This window comes from Schistocerca piceifrons, chromosome 10 (assembly GCF_021461385.2).
Source record: "Schistocerca piceifrons isolate TAMUIC-IGC-003096 chromosome 10, iqSchPice1.1, whole genome shotgun sequence".
NCBI lineage: Eukaryota > Metazoa > Arthropoda > Insecta > Orthoptera > Acrididae > Schistocerca > Schistocerca piceifrons.
In genome coordinates, this window is record NC_060147.1 from 23,818,026 (window position 1) to 23,841,588 (window position 23,563).

Here is a 23,563-nt window from a genome sequence, read left to right on the forward strand (position 1 = left end):
CTGGTGTATTACAGGAACATTTGGGCTGCACCTTGTATATAGATTTTAAAAATTTACACTTGGCAAAATCAATTGATTATTGGTTACTGCATATCAGTGTCACCGATCCAATCATAAAAGGATTAGCGGCAGATTTACACTGTGGTACGTGACGTGCAACCACCATGAGTAGTCGATTTTGATCAGAGTCTCTCGTGTAAAATTGTTTTAGTATGTCAGTCACTCTTCTGTGTAGACAGAATGTTGTTTCTTTCTAGACGTCACTGTCTGTCTGTGCAGCCTGGACCTGTCCGCATGTGAAGGCCTGGGTGGTGCCCTGATGCCGTACCTCGCGCGGCTTCCAGTGTTGCGTGCGCTGCTCATGGAGGAGATGAACTTGTCGCAACTCCAGCCGGGCCTCACCTGCATCCTCGACCTGACCAATCTGCGCTGCCTCAACCTCAACTCCTGCAACGTCCGAGCTGTGCCCTTCGCCAAGTTCCCTGACAGGCTTATAAACCTCAGGTACCGTTCTCACTCCTCACTTGTACTAGAGGTAGACATCAGTCAGTACACATTGGATGAAGCTGCATATGTGAAGTTCCTTGGCATCCAGGCGGGTAATAATTAGCATGTGGGTAAAATCAAACAGTGGAAGCTTCAATTTGGAATATCAACAATATAAGGAGAAGATTGATTATATGAATGCATGGTGTCTATTCTTTCGGATATGTTGGAAAGAACAGGCCCTCGCCGCCATCCCCTCTCCTGCCCTCGCCGCCAGCCCCTCTCCTCCCCTCGCCGTCATCCCCTCTCCTCCCCTCGCCGTCATCCCCTCTCCTCCCCTCGCCGTCATCCCCTCTCCTCCCCTAGCCGTCATACCCTCTCCTGCCCTCGCCGCCATCCCCTCTCCTGCCCTCGCCGCCATCCCCTCTCCTGCCCTCGCCGCCATCCCCTCTCCTGCCCTCGCCGCCATCCCCTCTCCTGCCCTCGCCGCCAGTCCAAGCTGCCGGAGATGGTAATCGTGTGCGTGAGATGTGCTTGCTTGTGTGTGTGTGTGTGTGTGTGTGTGTGTGTTTGTGTGTGTGTGTGTGTGTGTGTGTGTGTGTGTGTGTGTGTTTCTTTTTGTGAAGAAGGTTTTGGTTGAAAGCTAATGTGTAAGTGTCTTCCCATTGCTCCTGTTTGCAACTCAAAATGTCATCTTTATGGTACATAGCACTCTGTCTTTTCCTTGTATTGTTGTCATGTGGATAAGTTAACCAAAAGCCCAGTTTTGTCATCTTTGCACTTGCTACACACTTAGCATAATTTCACTCCATAGTATATTAGGTCATAATATCCAGGTTCAGTGAAATTAAGGTCCAATAATATTTATTTTTCAGATGTGTGTGAAAGAATATCGTGTAAAATTGATAATCGATCGGTTTCCAGAACACTGTATGGCGTACTGATCAAATGCTGCCCAACAGTGCGCAGGATCTGCGCGTGCCCTTTGGCTCACCTGCAGTCGGTATGTGTTTTTATGTAGGCCGCGTAATCCTGTGGCACGAAGATCACACCACGTTCTTTAGGGCCACTCACCACTTGTGCCTGTGGACAGCCGGCCTCGACAGTGAGCTACAACCGTACTCCTAGACTAACCACTTGTGAGCTGTATGCTTACCCCTGCACACCCATGAGCCTGGCTCTTGGGAAACGAGGGGGAAAAAAAATGTAATCAGGTGCCTTTTTAGTCAGTATTAAGCAGGTTTTTAACAGGGTTGGAACTGGAACTTTTTTATAGCTGCTTACAAGTTGCCATTTGTCTTCCAAAGTATTGAAAATACTCCAAACATCCAGGTCTAGTTCAACTTCCCCCCCTCCCCCCCCCCCCCTCACCGCACACGCACACGCACACACACGTGCACACAGGTTCAGGAGGATGACTGATCAAATCTGCAACTGGCCATCTTTATTTATGTTTTCCATTATTTCCCTAAATTGCTTCAGGCAAATGCAGGGCTTGTTCCTTCGAAAGGGTATGGCCAACTTCCTTCCCCATCCTTCCCTAATCTGACGGGACCGGTGACCTGGTTGTTTGGTCCTCTCTTCCAAATCAGCCAACCAACCAACCAACCAACCCCCTCCCCGCCTCCGCCAGACAAAGTATTGTATGAATGCCCTTGGTGCCAATAAACATACTCCTTAATGGTATTTGTGGCTAATAACAGAACTGAAATCAGGATGAACTCTGAAATTCACATCTATATTTTACATCTGCAAAACTTCTGATATGGAAGTCGGTAACAGGTTGGTGGTAGACATCAGACAGGAAATTCAAAACCCCAGAATTAAAAAACAATGTAAAAGAATACCTTCTCCATCTCTCATACCCTTGCAGTAGGCATTGTTGCAAGACTTGCCCCAATGTCCTCGCACTATCACCCACTCCAGTCCTATCACAGGTATTTCTTACCCACCTAATTCTCTGAAAGCCACGTGGTCCGTTGACATAGCTGCAACAACTGTGCAGCATTCTGTGTGGATGTGAACACGGTCGAGCCGTCCGTGGACACAGATGACCACTGCCTAACTGGTGCTGTGTGTCAGCCAGACCACCCAGTTGCTGACCGTGCCACAACCCTCGGTATGCTCTTCTTCAGTAATGCCCACACAGCCCGTGATATCTGGATTCTTCCCAGAAACACCAGCTTTTCTGCACTGTGCAGGTGGGAACTCTCCCTGCAATGTATTCTTCATTCCCACAGCACCCACGGTTTCATCATTTGCAAGTGTCTGTCATCAACTGCTTATCCTCTTCCCTGCTCCCACGTCAGTGTCACACATATCTGTGATTCTCCTAGCATGCCTGCAGAGTCATTTCCCATTCTTTGCTTTCTACTCTCCCACATTGCATTCTGTGATGCTTAAGGATGAACACACCCGTCAACTCCTATCCTTAATAAAAGTCCTTAATCTTTCCTCTCCCACATCCACACCGGCTGTTCAGAGCATCCTCCTACAGGCCAACCGTAAATTAGAACAGCATGCCACCCTCCACCTCAAAAAACTATCCAATCTCCTGGTTTCCCACCTCCGGAAAGGCAACTCACTCACCCTTCACAACCTTTCCAGCAAACCTCAACCTCCTCTCATTGCACACAAACCCAGTCTCTCCCATCTACTCAATCTCCCACTTCCAGCTCCACTCCCTCCAAAACCTCAAAATTCCAATCAACACAATCTGGAACCACAACACCCTGATTCAGTAGTTAACCTTTCCTCCAAACCTCTCTCCCAATCCGAAACCTCTGTCCTATCCAAAGGCCTCACCTTCAGCCCCACTCCCAGATTCAACCAAACAGCCCTCGTCAAAAATTTACTGTCCTACACTCGTACTCTCTGCTGGAAATATCACTTTGCCACGAAGAAAAATGATCCTAATCCTACTCCTAATGATCCAACTCCCCAAGACACCATCCAAATTGAACCGTGCCTGGAACAGTTCCGTCCTCCGTCGCAGCGGGACCCACCTCCTCTTCCTCAAAATCACCCTCTCCAAACCTTCCAGGAATTTCTGACTTCCAGCCTTGCATCTCAATCCTTCTTAAAAAACCTTAATCCTACTCCCAACATCACCTCTGCTGAAGCCCAGGCTATCCGTGATCTGAAGGCTGACCGATCCATCGTCATTCTTCCGGCGGACAAGGGTTCCACGACCGTGGTACTTGATCGTCAGGAGTATGTGGCTGAGGGACTACGTCAGCTTTCAGACAACACCACATACAAAGTTTGCCAAGGTAACCCCCATTCCTGATGTCCAGGCGGAGCTTCAAGGAATCCTCAGAACCTTAGGCCCCCTGCAAAACCTTTCACCTGACTCCATCAACATCTTGACCCCACCGACACCCCGCACCCCTACCTTCTACCTTCTTCCTAAAATCCACAAACCCAATCATCCCGGCCGCCCCATTGTAGCTGGTTACCAAGCCCCCACAGAACGTATCTCTGCCTACGTAGATCAACACCTTCAACCCATTACATGCAGTCTCCCATCCTTCATCAAAGACACCAACCACTTTCTCGAACGCCTGGAATCCTTACCCAATGTGTTACCCCCGGAAACCATCCTTGTAACCATTGATGCCACTTCCTTATACACAAATATTCCGCACGTCCAGGGCCTCGCTGCGATGGAGCATTTCCTTTCACGCCGATCACCTGCCACTCTACCTAAAACCTCTTTCCTCATCACCTTAGCCAGCTTCATCCTGACCCACAACTTCTTCACTTTTGAAGGCCAGACATACCAACAATTAAAGGGAACAGCCATGGGTACCAGGATGGACCCCTCGTACGCCAACCTATTCATGGGTCGCTTAGAGGAAGCCTTCTTGGTTACCCAGGCCTGCCAACCCAAAGTTTGGTACAGATTTATTGATGACATCTTCATGATCTGGACTCACAGTGAAGAAGAACTCCAGAATTTCCTCTCCAACCTCACTTTGGTTCCATCAGATTCACCTGGTCGTACTCCAAATCCCATGCCACTTTCCTTGACGTTGACCTCCACCTGTCCAATGGTCAGCTTCACACATCCGTCCACATCAAACCCACCAACAAGCAACAGTACCTCCATTATGAGAGCTGCCACCCATTCCACATCAAACGGTCCCTTCCCTACAGCCTAGGTCTTTGTGGCAAACGAATCTGCTCCAGTCCGGAATCCCTGAACCATTACACCAACAACCTGACAACAGCTTTCGCATCCCGCAACTACCCTCCCGACCTGGTACAGAAGCAAATAACCAGAGCCACTTCCTCATCCCCTCAAACCCAGAATCCCCCACAGAAGAACCACAAAAGTGCCCCACTTGTGACAGGATACTTTCCGGGACTGGACCAGACTCTGAATGTGGCTCTCCAGCAGGGATACGACTTCCTCAAATCCTGCCCTGAAATGAGATCCATCCTTCATGAAATCCTCCCCTCCCCACTCCACCAAGAGTGTCTTTCCGCCGTCCACCTAACCTTCGTAACCTGTTTGTTCATCCCTATGAAATCCCCAAACCACCTTCCCTACCCTCTGGCTCCTATCCTTGTAACCGCCCCCGGTGTAAAACCTGTCCCATGCACCCTCCCACCACCACCTACTCCAGTCCTGTAACCCGGAAGGTGTACACGATCAAAGGCAGAGCCACATGTGAAAGCACCCACGTGATTTACCAACTGACCTGCCTACACTGTGATGCATTCTATGTGGGAATGACCAGCAACAAACTGTCCATTCGCATGAATGGACACAGGCAGACAGTGTTTGTTGGTAATGAGGATCACCCTGTGGCTAAACATGCCTTGGTGCACGGCCAGCACATCTTGGCACAGTGTTACAGTGTTACACCGTCCGGGTTATCTGGATACTTCCCACCAACACCAACCTATCCGAACTCCGGAGATGGGAACTTGCTCTTCAGTATATCCTCTCTTCCCGTTGCCCACCAGGCCTCAATCTCCGCTAATTTCAAGTTGCCGCCACTCATACCTCACCTGTCATTCAACATCATCTTTGCCTCTGCACTTCCGCCTCGACTGACATCTCTGCCCAAACTCTTTGTCTTTAAATATGTCTGCTTGTGTCTGTATATGTGTGGATGGATATGTGTTTGTGTGCGAGTGTATACCCGTCCTTTTTCCCCCCCTAAGGTAAGTCTTTCCGCTCCCGGGATTGGAATGACTCCTTACCCTCTCCCTTAAAACCCACTTCCTTTCGTCTTTTCCTCTCCTTCCCTCTTTCCTGATGAGGCAACAGTTTGTTGCGAAAACTTGAATTTTGTGTGTATGTATGTGTCTGTTTGTGTTTCTATCGACCTGCCAGCGCTTTCGTATGGTAAGTCACATCATCTTTGTTTTTAAATATATTTTTCGCGCATGGAATGTTTCCCTCTATTTTTTATATATATATATATACACACACAAAATTCAAGCTTTCACAACAAACTGTTGCCTCATCAGGAAAGAGGGAAGGAGAGGGAAAGACGAAAGGATGTGGGTTTTAAGGGAGAGGGTAAGGAGTCATCCCAATCCCGGGAGCGGAAAGACTTACCTTAGGGGGAAAAAGGACAGGTATACACTCGCACACACACACATATCCATCTGCACATACACAGACACAAGCAGACATTTGTAAAGGCAAAGAGTTTGGGCAGAGATGGAATGACTCCTTACCCTCTCCCTTAAAACCCACATCCTTTCGTCTTTCCCTCTCCTTCCCTCTTTCCTGATGAGGCAACAGTTTGTTGCGAAAGCTTGAATTTGTGTGTATGTTTGTGTTTGTTTGTGTGTCTATCGACATGCCAGCGCTTTCGTTTGGTAAGTCACATCATCTTTGTTTTTAGGTATATTTTTCCCATGTGGAATGTTTCCCTCTATTAATTCATGAGCACTCACTGTAAACTCGCGATTGAGCCCTGTGACATCATCTCCAAACTTGCCATCTCTGTATACTCAAAGACCCAACTCCTGATTCTCCACTGTAGCTCACTTGTCTGTTGTCAGGTACAAGTTAATTGTTTATTTCTGAAACAACACTTCTCCCCTCAGTCACATTTTCCAGGTGATGAGAAAAACATTCTGTAAGGGATAATCCAGTGAGGAGAGCTATGGATTTTTTTCCTAGTTAGTTATCTACTGCTAAGTGCAAATATTTTTACATGTTTTTCGATACTATGAGACAAATACAAAAGGCTACAGAAATTTTTAAAAGTGACGGAGAAGCATTTTCTTTTTCCTGAAATAAATGGTAATAACTAAGAAAACAAAAGACAGTAAATCGATTTTAGTAGTCTGTAATGAATTTAGAAACTTTCCTTCTTACTACAGAAAGTTTTAAATTGCTAACAGATTATAGGACCCATTTTTCCTATCCTATGGCAGGGGTTCTTAGTAAACAAAAAAATTACTATGTTTATGACTCACAAATTTCAAGATGGAACTTGTTGTTAGAAATAAAGACATTTCTGTTACATCATAAACCTACACTGTTTGAAACTGAATAAAGAATGAGAAGATAAAAAAAAATCTTATTTATATGTGTATGGAGCTTTATTAAAATAATTTGTCACCAGCTTTTGTGAATGGTGTAGGCAGTAGTCATCATAAAAGTCACAATATTCTGTTGGTAAATATGGCTGCAGTTTCCTTATGTCAGTTTCTTCTCATTTATTTCCATATAGCCCTGTGAAAAAGCTGGAGCATATGGCAACAAAGGGCAGTTGATTGTAGAAAGCAACAGTTTAAAATTATGAACAATGAGTCCATTTTGATGATCTTCATATTAAAACTCCATAAATTCACTTACATGGAACGTTACTTTTTGACCTGTTTTCACTATTCTTCCCCTAGACTTCACTGGAAGTACTGGTTTCTTGAAGTAATTTGGCCACCACCCATTGTGAAAATCTAAATTGTTCACTACCTGTACCATTTTAACAGTGAATCTGTTATTCTTGTTCAAACCTACTATTAATTATACATATTCAATCAGCGAATAGTTTCTGGATGGTGTGTGAATCTCTCTCTTTATAACGCCAAAATCACGGTCACATAGCATGAAAGAATACCCTGTATGGGAAAATAATATTGTGCATTTTGTAATCTTCCAGTAGCAATGAGGGCTTGGAGAAATCTAACAACAGTGTTATTTTTGTTCTGGCTGGGGCACCCATCAGAAAATACGTGTAGGTACTTGGTAGGACTTAGTAACTCACTATTAATGTTGTGTAAGGTAAAAGAGCAAACTTCATCCGGACTTTGCTTAGCGTCCATCGTGTATAAAATTTTGCGGTATTGTCCCTGATGTGAATATTACCTACATTAATGCTGTGTTTTTATATATGGTAGACATGTTCTTTCTATATAAAACTGTAGGTATTACCTCTGTAATAATGAAAATATGAATAAAAGTAGAGAAATGCTGTTTCTGCAATAAACAGTTCAAGTGGAATCGACTCGATCAGAAAGGGAATGAGTGTGTAAGTTCACAATTATAACTGTGCATTTTTGGCATTGCCGTTACATACACAAACGTTTCAAAAGAAATTTCCATCATTGAACTGTCAATTACTATTATTTCACACAGTAATGATTTCGGCTTTCTAGTCATTTTCGTGTACAAGTTGAAATGCCGCAAAATGCCTAAATGACAGAAGCAAGTTATATACCAATGATCGATTAGCAATAAATATTGTTCTGTTTATATGTACATTCACATAGATAAAACTTTTTCAAAGACTGCTGCAAATTTATTTTAATGTGTGTTCCGAGAATGTCGCACAATTAAGCTGACATATACACTGACGATCTAAAACATTATGTCCACTTGCTTAATAGCTTGTTTGTCCTTCTCTGCAATGATATACATCACTGATTCTGCATATCAGGGATCTGACAGTTTGTTGGTGGGTTTGTGGGGGTACATTGCCTTAGATTTCTATGCACAGCTCGTGTAAGCCACATAAATAATGACAATGGTGTTTTGGAGCGAATGGAGAACCTTTGCCACCGCAGACAGTGGTGAAGCTCAGACACCCTCGATGGCACAGCAACAGGCTACGCAGTGAGAGGTGTTATAACAATAATGAAAATTTACTAACTGACATGACTCAAACCACTAACATGACCACAACTTACATTTTACGTTTGCATGAAGTATTGTTTTTCTATTACTGAATATTTAGTTCATCAATATTTTTCTCACACTTACAGTCAAAATGACGTCCCTAAATTTTAACAACCTGGACAACTGTCCGTGTTGCCCGCCCCTCGAGGGGGCCCTTCACGCTGTAACAAAAATGTCTGAAAAAACCGTGCGCAGAATCGCAGTTTGGGGTGGGGGTTAGCGCTCGGTTCCTGTTTTAGCACGCAAATTTTGTTATTGTGTGAATTTTATGTGCAGAAGGTTTGAAGTGAATCAGATAAATAAAAAATGCATTCCTATGATTAAGTTGAAAATTCACTTTCAAATATCTAGCTTCTTTCACATTTTGTGTGCAAAACACACATTTCTGAGAGTTTTATTATGCACGCCGCTTCTGTGTTTCAAACTTGTGGGTGAATTGGTTCATATTTGGTAAGAACATAAACAAATACATGCTACAAATGGACGTCCTCTTGTTTTGTAAAAACTTTATCTGTTGCCATGATATAAACAACATGGTTCAAAAGGGAAAAAAATAACACTAAACCAGATCAGCTGTCACCCAACTCAACAAAAATCTACATTGGTTGCCAAGCTACTGCGGCTGAAAGTAAAAATTATATGAGAGTAAAAGTTAGGAACCAGAATGAAAAATGATTTCTATCACAGCACAAAGAAGGTGAATATGTCGTAGGCAGAATTAGGGATGTAAAAGAAGGAAACCAGCATTCTGACTTAACATGCAGCTTCAGAGACTTTTAAATCAAAACTTCTTTGTATATTCACACATTTTTATGAGCTAATTCTTTTTCCTCAGAGCAGCAAGCTATCTTTGCTGCAATGTGTTGGCACACAATTTATAGGCTAGCCCAAAATGCAGAAGATTCATCAGCCATAACAAACAATTTTTTATATCATATGGCTGAAGAGCATACATGTAATAGCTAAAAAACTTTTTCTGAGAAGGTAAGATTCTGTGGGTGGATTTGTTCCAGGGGGAATGCTAAAACACTGTTTTGATTTCTGGATTTTTTTCAGTGATGAAACCATTTCTCCTCCAAACCCACACCCTGTTACATTTATGGTAAGGAATGTAAGAACGAATACACCCACATTTATGTGCTGCTAGAGAGTGTGATGAATCGCTAATAGGAAGTATCCAAGAGTGGGGCTGCATCTATAGTAGGAAGTATACCAGCAAGGGGAAGCATGCACTGTAAGCTTTAGTGACACGTTGCGTCATATTGCACGACATGACAAATGTCGTGTTGGATGACACGAGGGTGTCTTTTGAATGCAAAAATCTTTTCAAATAGGAAGCTTTTGCCAATGGTAAAGCATTATTTTAAAAGAGGAAAATGAGAGCTTTCAAACGAGCTGTACCAATCTAGAGACAAACAACTTTTAGCTTCATCAAAAATTTCACTTTCCCATGGTTTGCATGTATAGTAAATCATGAATAGTTCTTTGAATAAAATATTTTAAAGAAAACTAACAATACTGTTGTCAGCAGTAATCGGGGAAACTCAACAGCGAATAATAAAATTTTATAAATCCCAGTTTAAATAAGGAAATGGATATTTTGTGTCACTGTTATATATATACTAGTAATAAAATGAAATCAGAGTAAGAGGAGAAAGATAATGTTGGCATTGGGAATGGCACAAGAACAAGTAGGATAGTCCATTCTTGCTCTGTCACGCAGTTGTAATTTGACTAGGTACTATGTATTGTATTCAAATGATCTAAAGAAGACTTCCTAAGAAGGCAAAACTGGTTATGGCACTATTTTCTGTGACATAAAATAAAGGAGTTTTGTGAAGAAAAAAGTACTTGTTAATGAAAAACAGCCAAACCACCTTAATTTAGCTGCTGATATCAAACGTTTTGCTTCTAGTACGTACCGTATTATCTTCCAAAAACTTTCTGGTTTAGGAAATTTTTTATTGTGGCAGTGCAGAGTGTCTGAGTTCTGTAATATCTGTCAATGTGGAATCTGAGTCACTCTCCAAAAATATCACAAAATGCAGTTATAAATGACAGTGCTCGTTGTGTGGATCGTCCACTGCAGCACTGACCAGAAATAAGTGGAATGCACTGCAGGTAGTGTGGGTTCAGATACTGTGGAAACTTTTCAGCTTGTAGTTTTTAACTGTGTCACAGACAGCAGTCACTCTGGATGCTACAGGATAGTTATGAGAATCTTACACGGCATTGTATATATAAATGTCAAAGGAGAAAGTTGACTGCAGTTAATTTGCCTTAATTGGATTGTAGATGATTAGATGATGTAAGTAGTACAATTTTACTCTCTTAATACAATTCTGCAAAGATACAGGAAGAAAACTGAAACCACACACAGTATGATCAGTATTGTCCCAACTTGAATTGACAGTAGTAAGAAAGATGGATATCAGTGTCATGTAGGTGAAAGTGAGGATGATGCAGATTACTGTTTTCTGATAAAAACTGTTTGAGAGTTGATAAGAATCATTTGTTTACAGTGTTGTTGTTTATGTTAATGAAGTCACTGAGACATCAAATGACTGTATAAGCATATAGAAAATACACTGCAACGATTTGTTGTTGTTGTTGTTGTTGGTGGTGGTGGTGGTGGTGGTGGTGGTGGTGGTCTTCAGTCCTGAGACTGGTTTGATGCAGCTCTCCATGCTACTCTATCCTGTGCAAGCTCCTTTATCTCCCAGTACCTACTGCAACCTACATCCTTCTGAATCTGCTTAGTGTATTCATCTCTTGGTCTCCCTCTGCGATTTTTACCCTCCACGCTGCCCTCCAATGCTAAATTTGTGATCCCTTGATGCCTCAAAACATGTCCTACCAACCGATCCCTTCTTCTGGTCAAGTTGTGCCACAAACTTCTCTTCTCCTCAATCCTATTCAGTACCTCCACATTAGTTACGTGATCTACCCACCTTATCTTCAGCATTCTTCTGTAGCACCACATTTCGAAAGCTTCTATTCTCTTCTTGTCCAAACTGGTTATCATCCATGTTTCACTTCCATACATGGCTACACTGCATACAAATACATTCAGAAACGACTTCCTGACACTTAAATCCATACTCGATGTTAACAAATTTCTCTTCTTCAGAAACGCTTTCCATGCCATTGCCAGTCTGCATTTTATATCCTCTCTACTTCGACCATCATCAGTTATTTTGCTCCCCAAGTAGCAAAACTCCTTTACTACTTTAAGTGTCTCATTTCCTAATCTAATTCCCTCAGCATCACCCGACTTAATTAGACTACATTCCATTATCCTCGTTTTGCTTTTGTTGATGTTCATCTTATACCATCCTTTCAAGACACTGTCCATTCCGTTCAACTGCTCTTCCAAGTCCTTTGCTGTCTCTGACAGAATTACAATGTCATCGACGAACCTCAAAGTTTTTATTTCTTCTCCATGAATTTTAATACCTACTCTGAATTTTTCTTTTGTTTCCTTTACTACTTGCTCAATATACAGATTGAACAACATCGGGGAGAGGCTACAACCCTGTCTCACTCCTTTCCCAACCACTGCTTCCCTTTCATGCCCCTCGATTGTTATAACTGCCATCTGGTTTCTGTACAAATTGTAAATAGCCTTTCACTCCCTGTATTTTACCGCTGCCACCTTTAGAATTTGAAAGAGAGTATTCCAGTCAACACTGTCAAAAGCTTTCTCTAAGTCTACAAATGCTAGAAACGTAGGTTTGCCTTTTCTTAATCTTTCTTCTAAGATAAGTCGTAAGGTTAGTATTGCCTCACGTGTTCCAACATTTCTACGGAATCCAAACTGATCTTCCCCGAGGTCCAATTCTACCAGTTTTTCCATTCGTCTGTAAAGAGTTCGCGTTAGTATTTTGCAGCTGTGACTTATTAAACTGGTAGTTCGGTAATTTTCACATCTGTCAACACCTGCTTTCTTTGGGATTGGAATTATTATATTCTTCTTGAAGTCTGAGGGTATTTCGCCTGTCTCATACATCTTGCTCACCAGATGGTAGAGTTTTGTCATGACTGGCTCTCTCAAGGCCATCAGTAGTTCTAATGGAATGTTGTCTATTCCCGGGGCCTTGTTTCGACTCAGGTCTTTCAGTGCTCTGTCAAACTCTTCACGCAGTATCTTATCTCCCATTTCGTCTTCATCTACATCCTCTTCCATTTCCATAATATTGTCCTCAAGTACATCGCCCTTGTATAAACCCTCTACATACTCCTTCCACCTTTCTGCCTTCCCTTCTTTGCTTAGAACTGGTTTTCCATCTGAGCTCTTGATATTTATACAAGTGGTTCTCTTCTCTCCAAAGGTCTCTTTAATTTTCCTGTAGGCAGTATCTATCTTACCCCTAGTGAGACAAACCTCTACATCCTTACATTTGTCCTCTAGCCATCCCTGCTTAGCCATTTTGCACTTCCTGTCGATCTCATTTTTGAGACGTTTGTATTCCTTTTTGCCTGCTTCATTTACTGCATTTTTATATTTTCTCCTTTCATCAAACTCAATATTTCTTCTGTTACCCAAGGATTTCTATTAGCCCTCGTCTTTTTACCTACTTGATTATCTGCTGCCTTCACTGCTTCATCCCTCAGAGCTACCCATTCTTCTTCTACTGTATTCCTTTCCCCCATTCCTGTCAATTGTTCCCTTATGCTCTCCCTGAAACTCTCTACAACCTCTGGTTCTTTCAGTTTATCCAGGTCCCATCTCCTTAAATTCCCACCTTTTTGCAGTTTCTTCAGTTTCAATCTGCAGTTCATGACCAATAGATTGTGGTCAGAATCCACATCTGCCCCTGGAAATGTCTTACAATTTCAAACCTGGTTCCTAAATCTTTGTCTTACCATTATATAATCTGTCTGATACCTTTTAGTATACCTTTTACGATTTACACTATACAATAGGCATTACCCACAGATATCGGGTGGTGGATGATACTGAAAGCTAAGATAGTAACTAGTGGGATCACATTCTGTGTATGCCAGCACTTTGGCCAGGAGAATTACTGCCACAGTCAACTGTGCACTAATTGCTTTTGTTCAGTGTCCTCTCCTTTAGCCACTATGGAATTTTGTAGATAAGCTTTCCCTTTTTTCTGCAAGCGATTTGTTGATCCTGAAGGGACCATAGTTGTGGCATCCGTAGTGCAACTCTGAATTCAGGTTTGGCGAATATTGAGGTCACGTAATTTGTGTGATACCCTGACTTTACAAAGTCTCAGATGTGTATAGTTAAGTCTAAGAATGTAGAGTATCAGTGGATAAAAATTACAAGTACTGCACAGTTCATTTTAGTAAGGTGTGTGCTGAGCAAGGATGCAAGAGGCATGAAAGATCCACAGCAGTGTAGGCCTATATGAGTATACAGGGTTTTTGTATTAACGTGAGACAGCTAAATACGAGTGTTGTCCAGATAGTAAGTTCAGATTGGTTGCTAAATGGAAACCACAGTGAAAACCAGAAACATTTTATTTGCAAGAGTTAGCTACACTTTCCAGATACTTCTTACATAGTTGCCGCTCCATTTGTCGGAGTGTTATACCAAATTTGTAACGCCATCCTCATAGAAGGCAGCCGCCTGTGCTTTCCAGTAATTCTACGCTGGTCTACAGTGCGTAGCCTGCGCCCAAGTGTTGTCTTCGTATCCAGCGTTTCATGTGAACAGAGATGATACTCAGCCGATTAGGGCTGTGTTGTTGGTGATCTTCCCTGCCCCTCCAGAGTGTGGCTGAGAATTGCCAGGAAGAAAGAAGGGCGTGGCAGTTGTGTTAGATGGGCTGCATTCGGTAAGGCGAAGTCTCTCAGCGGGCCCTCCTACTTGGCGGAAGACATCGTTGTTCTAGGCACCTTTACTCACTCACAGTGCGCTCACAACTGGAAAGAGTGTCTTGATGTGTACAACTTTGAACATGGCTGATGTTTGCAGCAACCGTATATACAAATTTGAAAAATATGTAAAAATCAGCCAACCGGTTGTATCAAAGGTTGTCTCAAAGTACAAAAACATCAGAAAGAAGATCCTAAACACAGGTAATTACCTTACCTTCTGATGAAGTCACCCTTAGAGGTGAGGAAACCTGGTCAAGGTATATAGAAAACATAGGCAACAGGTTGGCTGATTTTTACATATTTTTCAAATTTGTCTTGATGTGATTGACAATCATACTAGACACTGCCCAACACGTCTGTGCAAAGCTTCATTGGATTTTCACTGTGGTGTCCATTTCGTGATTGATCGGAACTTACTTTCTGGACAACCCTCGTATCTCAAAACTGTATGAAAAAAGAATTCTAGATGAAAAGCTGAAATTAGTAAAAGAGACATCAGTCTTTGCTATAACGGGCCACCTCCTAACTGCTCCTCCTACATGGGCAGGGCCAGCTTTGTATTTTCAAATGGAAACACCCCATTTTATTACATATTCAGATTCTAAGCCAAAAAGTACATACGGTTTACTAGAACGATTGTTCCTGATTCATGGTAGATGGCGCTGTAATAGACAGATATCAAGTGTGCCTGAGTTATAGTTAAGAACCAATGTATTTGATTCTACATTTCATTTATATCGTGTAAATGTAAACCTCTGTGTTCAAAAAGTTGATATTTATATTGGAAATTTAATTTAGTGATGCAGATTTGATTTACAGTACAATATAGTTAGCCATTTCAATGTCTGGTTAGAAACAATGTTTAGCACGATTCAGGAGTGACGACGTGGATGTAATAGTTGTCTATTGCTTCCGGGATGCTTGATATCAGAGCGCCCCCTTGCCTCACACCATTGAGGTGCTTGATTTCAGAGAATATCCATGGTAGGTGTGCCTGTCACTATCGCTTCATGGACATTTTACCTTATTACAGTGGTTGTCATTTGTATACTGCCAGTAGCCGCTTACAGTGGTAGGAAGGAAACACGCATGGAAATCAGCCATCGTTATGGTGGGGTTCGAGGACGGCCACCGAAACTAAGCATTCTGATGAACTGGTAACTCACCGCTATTAGCCCCATAGGAAACAGAAAACATTGTTACCATAAAAGTAGCTTATTTGCAGAAATATCAATGTCTAGTCATGTTATTTGCACTGTACATTCACATTCGCTACACTCTAGTAACATTTCAACATCAATACCAACTGTTGGAACACAATGATTTACATTTACATCATAAATGAAATGTGGAAACAAATGCATCTGTTGTTAATTGCAAGAGCAGGTGCACACGAATTGTTTTGGTCACTTTGCCATCTTACCATGAATGGGAAACAATGATTTGAGTAAACTGTTCTACCGTATCTTCCTTCGTCATCGGCGTTGTCGTTGTTGCCGTGAGGCACTGTTATACCAAGTGGAAAGGCGCGTCGATCTTAGAGCATGAGATATGGCAACCTTAAGTCATTGACAACACACAATGGTCATGGTAGCACCTGATTCCAGAGTAGCTGCGGTAGTTAGGATCTACGAACTACCCCCTCTTGACCAGGTCCCCAAAACTTAACTCGTAACGAGATCCCTTCGAAGCAAATTATCATAAAGGTCATCTATAAAGGCTTTGTACATCGATAAGAAATTTTACAGTTTATGGAATAATAACAGATACGACCAAACTGTCTTGTTTCTTCCGTTTTATTTAATGTAACTTTGTTCACAGTTTTATTTCGCATTCACCTCTCATTCACACTCTGATGTGGAGTATATGCGAGTGCCCGAACCCTAACTCCCAAGTTCCATTGAAACCCTTTGATGAACAGTTTTGGTTGCTCGACATCAACAGTCAATGATAATGATACAGTATTTTGTTATTGACTCTTCTAGTTTAGCCACAGCCCTCCACGAATGTTTGTTAGGCATAAGACAGTTACACACTTTTCTCTCTGATCCGCTATTATTAAGGGTACATGTAAAAGTTAACGTTTTTCACCTTTTCATAAATTGGAGCCAGCTCTCTGTGATATAATTAAAAAAAAAAAAAAAACAAACGATCTCAATACGACGTCCCTCACGAGATGCATATAGATTTATTCCAGAATTGACCGCCCTGTAGGCGTACTCAATTTAATGACCACACTTCGCTATCCTTGATTTCGTGTAACTAAATGTCCTTTTGTTACTCTGATCGTATACCGTAGTTATTTAAAACTCGCCCCTATATTTTTTCACAAAGCACAATTAGCACTTCTTTACTTGTTTATTTCTAAGAGTAAACGAAAAAATGACACCATATCATCGGCTTCGTCGATATAAAGCAAAACACCTCAATATGCCCAATTTTACCTCTTCTTATAGGATCGGCTACCTTACTCATTAATTTACTACATATTATTTCCAACAACACTGAACAGGTATTGCCGTTACATTTCAATTGTATTCAAAAGCATGTTATTATTATTATGACTGACCAAAACGTAAAAAATCGTGCAGCGTACGTTTTTAACGATAGCTTTACACTCGCCCAGCCTTTATTCGTGCAATGTAAATATACAGACAGGACCGAAAGATCGATCTCTCTACCGTAACCAATAGAGGCAAATACGCTATTCAAGTTCCATTACATCTATCTTGACTCGTATTATTACACTGTACTTTTTTTTGACATGGAATCCAGATTTGAAATAGACATGGGGAGTTACCATTTGAAAACACAAAGTTCAACCCACCCACGCAGGAGAGGTGGTTAGGAGGAGGCCATTTGCAGACCAGACAGATGTCCCCTTTACTAATATCAATTTTTCACTTAGAACATATTTCTCATACGATGCATCTTTAAAACTACCACCCTGTGTGTGTTTTAAGAGAAAATAAGCCATTTTGTAAAAGCGACTGTTCCCCCTTGTACACTACTCATACTGAGCTACAGTTTTAAACTAGTATTTCAAACAAAGCATTTGTGTAACTTTGCATAGAACATTATTTACTGCCTATCACTGTCTCTGTCAAATCTGTATACCGTGAAAATTGCAGTGAAATGGAATTTTCATGTGTACTGGACTCCAGATATTCCGACAGATTATAGAAAGAATGGCGAATAAAATATTCCTTTACCGAGGTTTTTAGTGCCTGGTGATTTCCAATTTCTACAGAAACTTATTGTAGACTTTTTCACTAAAATACTCAACTCCATTCTTCACCTGGCGGAAGGATGCAAAATCTGCCTGGAAATTAGTTTCACTTTTAATGTTGTGTTTATGAATTTCACAGTTCATCCTAAATTCGCTCTCATTATTAAGCACAAATACCATTTGAAGAGAATATATGTGGTGGCAGTGTAAAGATACCTAAACCCTTGAACAGGCTTCTGATGAAGTTCTGTTATCAACTTTGGACACTATCCTTATTTCCTATTTCTGTAAAATAGCATTGATCCATAGATAATGTCACAGAACTGTATTGAGTGAAAGTGTGCTAACAATCCTGCCTGATGTCTGGAAACTTTTCATGTGGAGCCTCATCCAGTGTGTTCCCTTTGATCACTACTTCTGGCATTTGTAGGTCATTTATATTTGTGTTGAAATGCATAATATGAGTCTTTGTAAGATTAAGGGACAATCTGTTTGCAGTGAACCAGTTGTAAGCCTGTTGTATTATTGTCCAGACAGTGTCAGTATACTTGTATCATTAACAAACATTACAGTTCTTGAAGAGCCCTCTGACATCAGAGTTAAATCATTTATATAGACAAGAACAGAAGGAGTCCAAGAACTGTACCTGGGATCACATCGTTTTTAATTTCCCCATGATGAATTTACATGGCTAGTTCAGAAAGTAAGTGTACTGTGAGCATAATGGGCTGTGGGCTTTTGGTTTTTGAGGCTAGGCAACACTGAGTGATAGAGGGGGATACCCTGACCAGAGTGAGCAATGCAGGAACACGGTAGGTAGTATATGAAATCATTTTGTAGTGTCCAGCTGTTTGAAATATGTAAGTAAGAGTTCCCACCACGTGTGAGCCATGCACTGTGATCCGCTTCCTATTCATGCAAGCAATAACACCTACCGAAATTTCCTTGTGATTTGAAACGGTTTACATCAAAGGTGTTACGAACAGAACGAGTATGTGTATGGGATGTAAGGAGTTTAGTGGAGGCAGAACAAATGTTTATGATGAGCAGAAGAGTGGAAGACCTTCCATTTTGACTGATGAATTTATGCAGAAAGTTGAAGAAACTGTTCATGAAGACCACCAGTTGACAGTGGATGAAATTTCTGCTATATTTCCAGACTCTCTTATACAAGACACTCACAGGAACACTGAATACTGGAAAATGTGCACACGATGGGTTCCAAAACAGCTGACAGAGCAGCACAAGAAAAACTGGATCAGTAGTTTCTTAAGTGACTTGAATTGGAAGGTGATTTTCTTGAGCTCTGTTGTGACTGGAGATGAAATGTGGATGGCTCATTGCACGTCTGAAACAAAAAGATAGTCATCTCAGTGGCATCACACCAGTTTCTCATGTGCCAAAAAATCAGAACCACAATTTTGGGGAAAAAAATCATGGCCTCAGTGTTTTGGGACCATAAAGGTATCATTTTGGTCAAGTTTCTGCCTCTGGGGGGACCATCAATGAGCAACGATATTGTGAGACCTAAAAATACTCAAAAGAAGCATTCAAAACAAAAAAAGAGGGCAATTATGATGAGAGAAGTGTGCTTATTGCATGACAGTGCGTGTCCTCGCACAGTCTTAGCCACTGAGGTACTCTTGGTTTCATTTGGTTGTGATGTTTTGATCCATCTTCCATATTTCCCTGACTTGGCATCTTCAGTTTATCATCTTTTCACCTCGCTGTGGGCGCTCGTGAGTAAAGTTAAATTTTCAATCGACAAGCAGGTGCAGTAAGAGGTTCCAAAGTGGGGGAAGGAGCTGGCGAAAGAGTTCTTCGATGAGAGCATAAAGAAGCTTGTGCCACGGCTCACTGCATGTGTTGAACAGGATTGTGATTATGTGGAAAAATAGTCAAAAAATGTATCAAAAATATACTCTAATTTTCTTCAAATATAGTTTTTCTAAACAAAAATACAAAGAACGTAGTACACTTACTTTCAGAACATGCTTCATAATCATGTTGCTGATGTATTGTTTCTCTCCATGAGTTTATTTTTTAATATAACTCCAACCATGCAAGGGGAATGCTTTGAACGCCATATGTTTTTAGTTCCCCTGGTTGGATTTTATGATCTACACAATTGCAGGCCTTGGACAGATCACAGAAAATGGTTTTACTGAAGCGTTTGGTACTGCTTCACTAACTCACAATCAAACTACCAACTTTCAACCCAACATAAATCTTGGGCAACACTAGAGGTCAGTTGTCACCAGAACCTAAATCACATAAACTAATATAAATACATAAGTAATTTTGTCTGCATTCTGTTCTCCATTGTTTGTGCACGTATGATGATATGCGCCACATTAAAATTACATCATGGGACAAAGTCATCATCTAGTATTTGTAGATTCAGATGACCCCAGAAAATGCCGAGAGTTTCATTTTTCATGTTCACTTCTACAGAACTGCATTTAATAGATCAAATATTGCTTTCTCTGTAGAGAACTCTACACAGATACAAAACTTTCAGTACTCAATAAGACAGCTATTATCTTCACAGAATCTTTTGAGAATACGGGAAGGAGAAAGATCAGCCTATAATTAGAGGCCATTTGCTTTCTCTCCACATTTTCATTAGTTACTTGCTCAACTCATCTCATCCTCAAGCTCATTTTGTAACTCAGTCCAACCATCAACCTGTGTGACCAAACAGTGGGTATCCACATGATAAAACCTTCCTGACGTGCAAATGCAATTAAAAAAACTGTAAGTCACTCAAAGTTTTGAACAAAAAATTCATGCATATCTACATGGACTCCTCATGTAACCAATATAATAGCTAGATGATACTCTACCTCAACTCGTGCGCGCACAGGTACGTCTGGGGTGATGGACACTAGGTCAGTTACATTCACAATTCTTCTTCAAAAATTGCCAAGGTTAGGTACAGTCACAGTCTTGCGGCTGCGGTGGGCTCATCAGTCTGTTCCTCTCCTTATGGCCATGACTTTTGTCTTTATTACAGTTCCCCAAGCATCAGTGTTGCTGAACGGCAGCTGCAGGGAGCTATCCGCAAGGCACATTTTGCGCATCCAACCATGGTTTTCAGTTCTCATCCTCTAAGACCTGAGTGATGCGTTTCTGTCATCGTCAAACGGTCCAGCTGCATCCAGAGCTCTACCTTGCCAATGAACTCCTTCATATTGAGGAGACGCATCGCTTCCTTGGCATGCTGTTTGATGCTCAGCTCACTTGGACACCTCATCTTCGCGAGCTTAAACAACGGTGCTGGCGGCACCTCAACATCCTTCGCTGCCTCAGCAACACCGTTTGGGGGGCTGGACGAACAACCCTCCTACAGCTCTATAAGGCCTTAGTCCAGTCCCGTCTCGACTACGGGAGCGTGGTGTATGACTCAGCAGCGCCTTCAACGTTGCAGATCCTCGACCCAGTTCTCCATTGTGGCGTCAGACTGGCGACAGGTGCCTTCCGCACTAGTCCGGTGCCTAGCCTTCTTGTAGAAGCTGGAGTCCCTCCCCTACAATTCCGCCGACAACAGCTGCTTGCGTCATACATCGCCCGCGTCCATGCCTTCCGCACTAGTCCGGTGACTAGCCTTCTTGTAGAAGCTGGAGTCCCTCCCCTACAATTCCGCCGACAACAGCTGCTTGCGTCATACATCGCCCGCGTCCATGCCTTCCGCACTAGTCCGGTGACTAGCCTTCTTGTAGAAGCTGGAGTCCCTCCCCTACAATTCCGCCGACAACAGCTGCTTGCGTCATACATCGCCCGCGTCCATGCCTTCCGCACTAGTCCGGTGACTAGCCTTCTTGTAGAAGCTGGAGTCCCTCCCCTACAATTCTGCCGACAACAGCTGCTTGCGTCATACATCGCCCGCGTCCCTGCCTTCCGCACTAGTCCGGTGACTAGCCTTCTTGTAGAAGCTGGAGTCCCTCCCCTACAATTCCGCCGACAACAGCTGCTTGCGTCATACATCACCCGCGTCCATGCCTTCCGCACTAGTCCGGTGACTAGCCTTCTTGTAGAAGCTGGAGTCCCTCCCCTACAATTCCGCCGACAACAGCTGCTTGCGTCATACATCGCCCGCGTCCATGCCTTCCGCACTAGTCCGGTGACTAGCCTTCTTGTAGAAGCTGGAGTCCCTCCCCTACAATTCCGCCGACAACAGCTGCTTGCGTCATACATCGCCCGCGTCCATGCCTTCCGCACTAGTCCGGTGACTAGCCTTCTTGTAGAAGCTGGAGTCCCTCCCCTACAATTCCGCCGACAACAGCTGCTTGCGTCATACATCGCCCGCGTCCATGCCTTCCGCACTAGTCCGGTGACTAGCCTTCTTGTAGAAGCTGGAGTCCCTCCCCTACAATTCCGCCGACAACAGCTGCTTGCGTCATACATCGCCCGCGTCCATGCCTTCCGCACTAGTCCGGTGACTAGCCTTCTTGTAGAAGCTGGAGTCCCTCCCCTACAATTCCGCCGACAACAGCTGCTTGCGTCATACATCGCCCGCGTCCATGCCTTCCGCACTAGTCCGGTGACTAGCCTTCTTGTAGAAGCTGGAGTCCCTCCCCTACAATTCCGCCGACAACAGCTGCTTGCGTCATACATCGCCCGCGTCCCTGCCTTCCGCACTAGTCCGGTGCCTAGCCTTCTTGTAGAAGCTGGAGTCCCTCCCCTACAATTCCGCCGACAACAGCTGCTTGCGTCATACATCGCCCGCGTCCCTGCCTTCCGCACTAGTCCGGTGACTAGCCTTCTTGTAGAAGCTGGAGTCCCTCCCCTACAATTCCGCCGACAACAGCTGCTTGCGTCATACATCGCCCGCGTCCATGCCTTCCGCACTAGTCCGGTGACTAGCCTTCTTGTAGAAGCTGGAGTCCCTCCCCTACAATTCCGCCGACAACAGCTGCTTGCGTCATACATCGCCCGCGTCCCTGCCTTCCGCACTAGTCCGGTGACTAGCCTTCTTGTAGAAGCTGGAGTCCCTCCCCTACAATTCCGCCGACAACAGCTGCTTGCGTCATACATCGCCCGCGTCCATGCCTTCCGCACTAGTCCGGTGCCTAGCCTTCTTGTAGAAGCTGGAGTCCCTCCCCTACAATTCCGCCGACAACAGCTGCTTGCGTCATACATCGCCCGCGTCCATGCCTTCCGCACTAGTCCGGTGACTAGCCTTCTTGTAGAAGCTGGAGTCCCTCCCCTACAATTCCGCCGACAACAGCTGCTTGCGTCATACATCGCCCGCGTCCATGCCTTCCGCACTAGTCCGGTGACTAGCCTTCTTGTAGAAGCTGGAGTCCCTCCCCTACAATTCCGCCGACAACAGCTGCTTGCGTCATACATCGCCCGCGTCCATGCCTTCCGCACTAGTCCGGTGACTAGCCTTCTTGTAGAAGCTGGAGTCCCTCCCCTACAATTCCGCCGACAACAGCTGCTTGCGTCATACATCGCCCGCGTCCATGCCTTCCGCACTAGTCCGGTGACTAGCCTTCTTGTAGAAGCTGGAGTCCCTCCCCTACAATTCCGCCGACAACAGCTGCTTGCGTCATACATCGCCCGCGTCCATGCCTTCCGCACTAGTCCGGTGACTAGCCTTCTTGTAGAAGCTGGAGTCCCTCCCCTACAATTCCGCCGACAACAGCTGCTTGCGTCATACATCGCCCGCGTCCCTGCCTTCCGCACTAGTCCGGTGACTAGCCTTCTTGTAGAAGCTGGAGTCCCTCCCCTACAATTCCGCCGACAACAGCTGCTTGCGTCATACATCGCCCGCGTCCCTGCCTTCCGCACTAGTCCGGTGACTAGCCTTCTTGTAGAAGCTGGAGTCCCTCCCCTACAATTCC

The 23,563-nt window shown here is 43.4% G+C and overlaps 1 protein-coding gene across 1 annotated transcript in view; it reads left to right on the plus strand.

Annotated features, from left to right (window-relative positions):
* Window positions 1-23,563, plus strand: part of LOC124719008 — a 138,263-nt gene that overhangs the window by 89,220 nt on the left and 25,480 nt on the right. Inside the window, exon 7 of the mRNA XM_047244677.1 lies at window positions 280-504. Coding sequence (XP_047100633.1) covers window positions 280-504 — 225 coding nt within the window. The remainder of the gene's footprint in view (window positions 1-279; window positions 505-23,563) is intronic.